Source organism: Oratosquilla oratoria, chromosome 36 (assembly GCF_046742065.1).
Source record: "Oratosquilla oratoria isolate Oo_2021 chromosome 36, ASM4674206v1, whole genome shotgun sequence".
NCBI lineage: Eukaryota > Metazoa > Arthropoda > Malacostraca > Stomatopoda > Squillidae > Oratosquilla > Oratosquilla oratoria.
In genome coordinates, this window is record NC_134812.1 from 34,937,787 (window position 1) to 34,944,404 (window position 6,618).

Sequence of the window (6,618 nt, forward strand, 5' to 3'; positions counted from 1 at the left end):
ATTTGTTTATCTATGTATTCATATATTCACTTGTATATCTATTCTTTTATTAACTAATCTGTTGATTTATTTATCTACCTATTCATTCATCTATTTATTTAATAACATATTTACTTGATTTACTTGGTTTACTTGATTTATATATTTATTTATTTACATATTTGATATTTGTTTATCTACTTATCTATTTATCCATTTATTTATTTCTATTTATTACAATTTTTGCGTTTACATATTCCAGTGCTTACAAAGGAATCTCCTAATGGTCCATTATGATTGAATTGTGTCCATTACGGTAGATAAAGGTCAAAGAGTCATTTGTATTTGCACTCACAAACTTTGAAAACCTGATTTTTCAGTACATTTTCCCTCATGCAGTCCACAAGCAGGGGACGCGAGGAAAGATTGATGACGTCATTAAAAAAAACCACTTCCAGCACGGGCAAAGACCAGGGAAGACCAGTTGTGCCTGAGGGTGCAAGAAGAGGAGGAAGAGGAGGGAGGAAGAGAGGAAGGAGATGCTAATTCGATTTCCCGATGAGACGAGAATGGAAACGCTTGGTCATCGGGCTCAAAACATTACAAGAAACAGCCGAGCAGTGTAACATATTATAGCAAAATTCGAAGTCCGTACTACATACGTTTGTTTCTCATAGTTTAATCTCGATTCATTCTTTAGAGTGCACAATGGAAATCATGTGTGCCCTGATAGTGTCCATGAGCTTGGTAGTAAGGAAAGACGCCAAGGTCACTAGTACTAATGCTCCTAGTAGATGTAGATGTGGGGGCCCAGCCACTCTTCGATTCTTTAGCTCATCAGGTTGCAGACAACTCTATTATTGTTGACAGATGGTACCACTACTTGTGCCGCATTCCGAGAGAGCAGCCTACTGCTGCGAGAACGTCAACCAACCAACAGACCCCATTGCAAGAGAGATGGTCAAGTCCAGTCAGTGTTCGCCAGTGAGGCCTGCAATGGTTTGGACAAGTGGTTTTATTCTACAGGTGTCTTGGTGAGTTCGTGTGCAAGGCTCCTCGCTGATTTGTCCGACTCACAGTCATTTTCCTTCAACTCTTCTCTAATATCGATGATTAAACCTAAACCATGACAGCACCACTGTCTCCATTCCATACGTGTTCATACCCAATGAAAGTAAGTTAGGTACCGTTTTCTGAATCAGAGCAAGCACATGTTTATTGTGAATGAAAAATATTTTACACACACACACACACACACACACACACACACACACACACACACACACACACACACACACACACACACACACACACACACACACACACACACACACACACACACACACACACACACACACACACACACACACACACACACACACACACACACACACACACACACACACACACATATATACATATATATATATATATATACACCTATACATATACATATATACATATATGAATATAAAATATATATATATATACACATGTATATATATATATGAATATATATATATATATATGTATATATGCATAAATATTTTGAAATTCTTATCGCCAAATCCTGTTTATTTTAAGTTACTAACAAAATTCTTAAAACAGCAGAATAAGTGGGTATTTCTGTATTTTTAACCATGTTTATCTATACCTGTAAAGGCTTATATTTTCAAAAGATTTACTTTCTTTCAATTACGGTGACTTGTTGTTACATCAATTTACTTCGGTGCCCGAATCATGAGATCCACATTATCGTCACTTTGAGAAAACATCCCATGCCAACTCCCATTACTCTCCTTCTCCTTCCCCACCTCTCTTTCTATCTGTTGCTCTTCTTTCGTCTTTCTCTCTCAATCTCTCTCTCTCGATCTCACGATTGGATTTAACTCGAACAAAACCCAATCTAACCCATCCCAATCCAACTCAACCCAATCTAATACGACCTGACCTAACTTGACCCGACTCATTCTGAAAGAGGAAACCTTGGCAAGTTAGAGGATTATTGATCAAGAAATGAGATGTCTACATGGGCCAACTACAGAATGTTGAGATTTAATATAGGTACTCTCTGCCGAGGGCATAGACAAGGACAGGTATGACTAAAAGGGCAGATTAAAAAAAAAAAAAAAAAAAAAAAAAAACTGTGGAAAATATGAAATCTGGTGATGTTTATAAACACATTTCTATCCTAAGAGTATATTTCAAATATTCATCAGATGAATGTCTCCACTAATATAAAAATAAATCTAAATTCTAGATACTGTTATATATCGCCATATTAATCATGATGGATCGTAAGTACATTGCCAAAACATGAATAATCTATAGGAAAATTTGTGAGTATAAAAAAGAATCAGTATTTACGACGCTTTCTTTTGAAACTTAATAAAATCGACTAAGTTTAGCCTGAATGAAATTAGAAAACCTAACACCTGTGTAGGAAACAGTCGAATTTCCGTGAAATGGTTTATAATGTTATTCCTGCCATAAATAATCTTAGAAATATAACAAAAATTTGTCGATATCGGGTTCGCATGAGGCTGGAACCGGATTAAAGGAGAGACAGAACCGGATATACCTTGGGCTCTGTCGACGCAAAGTGTGGCTTTAAACTTCACCTCAGAATAAAATAATGCATGGCTCAGAAGCTTTCATTATTGATAATGCCAACCAATTTATTCATTGGAGATGACGGGAACGACACCATTTCTATGTACATATATAAGAAATACAATACGTTTCTATATCATTCTAATTATTTTTTGCATCATATCCTTATTCGGTTTTTAGGATGACGTTCATGTCATCTTTGAATCTAATGATTTTCATGATGATTCCTGTCATCTAAGTTAAACATCCTCACTTTTGGGATTTTGTTTCATCTAAATACAACCACCTATTGGGAATAAGAACGAACATGAACCAGGGAAAATTACATAAATCTACCAACATGTATCATCCTCGTACAATAGTCCTCAAGATTGCGAGACAGTGAGAAATGATATGTTGATTTGATGCAAATGACTGCAACATAGTCACTAAGCTCTACCAAGGAACAACTTCATCCTCAACTATGTTCTCGTCTATGTGCCAACAAGGAAAATATTTGTGCCCAAACTGAAAACATTTTCCATTTTCTAAATGTTTACATGCAAATAATTCCCCTAGATAAGAAGGATGTGACGCACAGCAATGGAAATTCCAGTTTCCCAAACGCGAGAGCTGCGAAGGAGTGGAAAAGGAAGGAAGAGAAGATGGGGAGGTGAGTTTAGTTGCCGCTATATAAGCTGGGACGAACAACCGCTTGGCACATACGATCTTCGAGCTTCACCTCTGCAACACAAGAAGCCGAGCGTCTCTCAGTATCCCTGAAGTTGCTGGCATACTTCGAACTCAGGATTTATATTGATATCGTGCCGTACTCCGACCTACAGAATGAAACTCCTGTGTGTTCTGCTCATGTCCCTTGCATTGGTGGCGGGTAAGAAACTCAAAGACGACAAAGGTGAAGATGAGAACACTCGATTCTTCGGAGGACCTCCTCCTCATGCACAGGGCCCTCCCTTCGGCACTCATGGAGTAGGCGGTCCTGGTCACTTCGGAGGGAGACCCCAAGTCGGAATACCTCCTCTCAGTCACCAAGGACATCCCGTGGTCGGTGGTGTTGGTCACGGTATCGTCGGTGGAGTTGTTCCTCCTGTCGCCCCCAGCAGCAACTGTCGCTACTGGTGCAAGACTCCTGAAGGAGCGGCCTACTGCTGCGAGAACATCAACCAACCAGCCGACCCCATCGCACCACAGATCGTCAAGCCCGGTCAGTGCCCACCAGTGAGACCCGTGTGCCCACGCATCTTCGGACCTCCCATCACCTGCTCGAGTGACGGAGTGTGCAGTGGTTTGGACAAGTGCTGCTTCGACAGGTGTCTTAAGGAGCACGTGTGTAAAGAACCCCTTGGATATGGACGATAAGAATATTTTAAAGTAACCTGTCATAAGAAGCTTAGGTGTCCACCTGAAGCTGTTGCTGTAGATGGTTACTGAGTCTAACTTAAGTTCATGCTTATACAGATGATACAAAATGCGTTTTTGCCCAATCCAAAGATGCATATATTTACTATTAATAAACACTAAACTATTATCATTCATTTTTCTAACCACGTGTTTATAATACGAATGTTAACACTGTTAACAATAACTGATTCTCAGAAACTCACTTTGATTTTGGGTGTGGGAACTTTAGCCACAGGATGGTATATCATGGCGAAATGTGAAAGAACAGATGGAAGATTAAAGAGTAACATTTCGATTTTGTCAACTTACTCCCGGCAAGGCTATTCAAACAGCTTACCATGTAAACTACTTTCAGTATAACGCATTGCCCTAACCAAGCAGGTAAAGAGAATCGGGAAGACCAGTTTTGCCTGTGGGCGCAAGAAGAGGAGGAAGAGGCGGGAGAGAGAGAGGAAGGAGATGCAAGTTTGATTTTTCGCTGAGACGAGAACGGAGACGCTTGGTCACCGGGCTTAAAACATTGCAAGAAACAGCCGATCAGTATACCACATGTTAGCAAAATTTGAAGTCTATGGTACACACATTTGTCTCATATAGTTTAATCTCGATTCATTCTTTAGATTGCATAATGAAAATCATGTGTACCTTGCTCGTGTCCATGAGCTCGGTGGCAGGGAAAGACGCCAAGCTCACTAGTAGTAATACTCTTAGTAGATGTAGATGTGGTGGCCCAGCCATTTTTCGATTCATCTGAGGACCTCTTTATGTATAAGATACTAATTTATGCTTCCTGGACTAAGTTTCCTTGGACCTAATAGAAATGTACGTCACGTCGGAAGACCTATATTTTCTCACCAAGTTGCTGGCAATCCTGTTGAAAGAGATAGTGCCTTTTGGTGTCGCACTCACGAGAGAGCGGCGTACTGCTGCGAGAACGTCAACCAACCCACCGACCCCATTGCTACCCAAGTCGTCAAGCTCGGCCAGTGAGGCCTGCAGTGGTTTGGACAAGTGGTTATTCTACAGGTGTCTTGGCGAGCTCGTATGAAAGGCTCCTTTCGGAGTTGTCTGATTCACAGCTCTTTTCCTTCAACTCCTCCCTAAGATCCCTGATGACACCTAAACCATGACAGCACCACTGTCTCCATTCCATATATTTTAATATCCATTGAAGGCAAACTAGGTACAGTTTTTCTAAATTAGAGCAAACACATATCTATTGTGAATAAAACAAAACAATTTACAGTTTCTCTGTAGTAGCCTCATGTTCAATAGCTAAATAGTTGCATCGCATAAATTATGGTTGCCGGTAAGATATAAGAAGTTTTTATATGTGTAACATTCCATTAATACTAATGCCGTTTCTATCATGGATATCATAACACAGGAGCACAATGCAGAAATTAGAAGTCTGCCAACCTAAAACGGAAATAAACCAGTGGAATAATATTTCATTATTACATGACTAGGCAGAGTATCTCAGTAATCTGATAGCACGGTTTATTGAACAAAAAAATCTCTCGCATTTGCTCTATTGAGAGGTGAAGGAAAAAAAAAGCAAACTAGTCAATTTCAATGAAAGCTAAATGGCAAATTCTTTGTGGTTCACCTTCTGTTTTTAACTTACTGAGGCCAAGCTTTTGGAGACAATCTTGATGATTCCCACTAACCTTTAAACATGTTTAGAAAATCTACTTTGTTCACGTGTCACAATTCAGCTGATAAATTAGGTTAAAAGTAATTATCGGGGCCAATAAAAATAATCAAAATAATTTGTCTGAAGATTTTTTTCTATATATATATAGATAGATAGATAGATATATGCAAGCAATCACATCACCGTGATACAAAATGTAAAATAACCACAGGAGAAAGGAAACTTATAGACAGTTAGTACTTTCGTATATTACATCTTCAGACTAAATGACAGAGATACAGAGTTGGGTTTAAATATAAGTATCATGTGGCAACCATAGGGGGGAAGGAGGGAAACAATACAAACTTGGACCTCAAGTGAATTAAACTAAATTAAATAGAATCAAACCAAAACTATCCTAACCTAACGTAACGTAACGTAACGTAACCTAACCTAGCCTAACCTAACCTAATCTAACCTAACGTAACTTAACATAATCTAACCAAATCAAACCTAACCTAACCTTACCTAACTTAGCCTAACCTAACCTAACCTAAACTAGCCTAACCTAACCTAACCTAACCTAACCTAACCTAACCTAACCTAACCTAACCTAACCTAACCTAACCTAACCTAACCTAACCTAACCTAACCTAACCCAACCTAGCCTAACCTAACCTAATCTAACCTATCCTTATCCAGCCTAAACCTAAACCTAAACCTAAACCTAAACCTAAACCTAAACCTAAACCTAAACCTAAACCTAAACCTAAACCTAAACCTAAACCTAAACCTAAACCTAAACCTAAACCTAAACCTAAACCTAAACCTAAACCTAAACCTAAACCTAAACCTAAACCTAAACCTAAACCTAAACCTAAACCTAAACCTAAACCTAAACCTAAACCTAAACCTAAACCTAAACCTAAACTAAAACCTAAACCTTAACCTAAACCCAGCCCATGTCTCGCTAATATGAACGATGGCAC

The 6,618-nt window shown here is 38.9% G+C and overlaps 1 protein-coding gene across 1 annotated transcript; it reads left to right on the forward strand.

Moving 5' to 3' along the window:
- The first annotated feature begins 3,283 nt into the window (after positions 1-3,283).
- LOC143018961 (uncharacterized) lies at positions 3,284-4,120 on the forward strand. The gene has a single exon (XM_076174591.1). The coding sequence runs from the start codon at positions 3,418-3,420 to the stop codon at positions 3,949-3,951; it is 534 nt and encodes a 177-aa protein (XP_076030706.1). The 5' UTR covers positions 3,284-3,417; the 3' UTR covers positions 3,952-4,120.
- Positions 4,121-6,618: the final 2,498 nt, after the last annotated feature.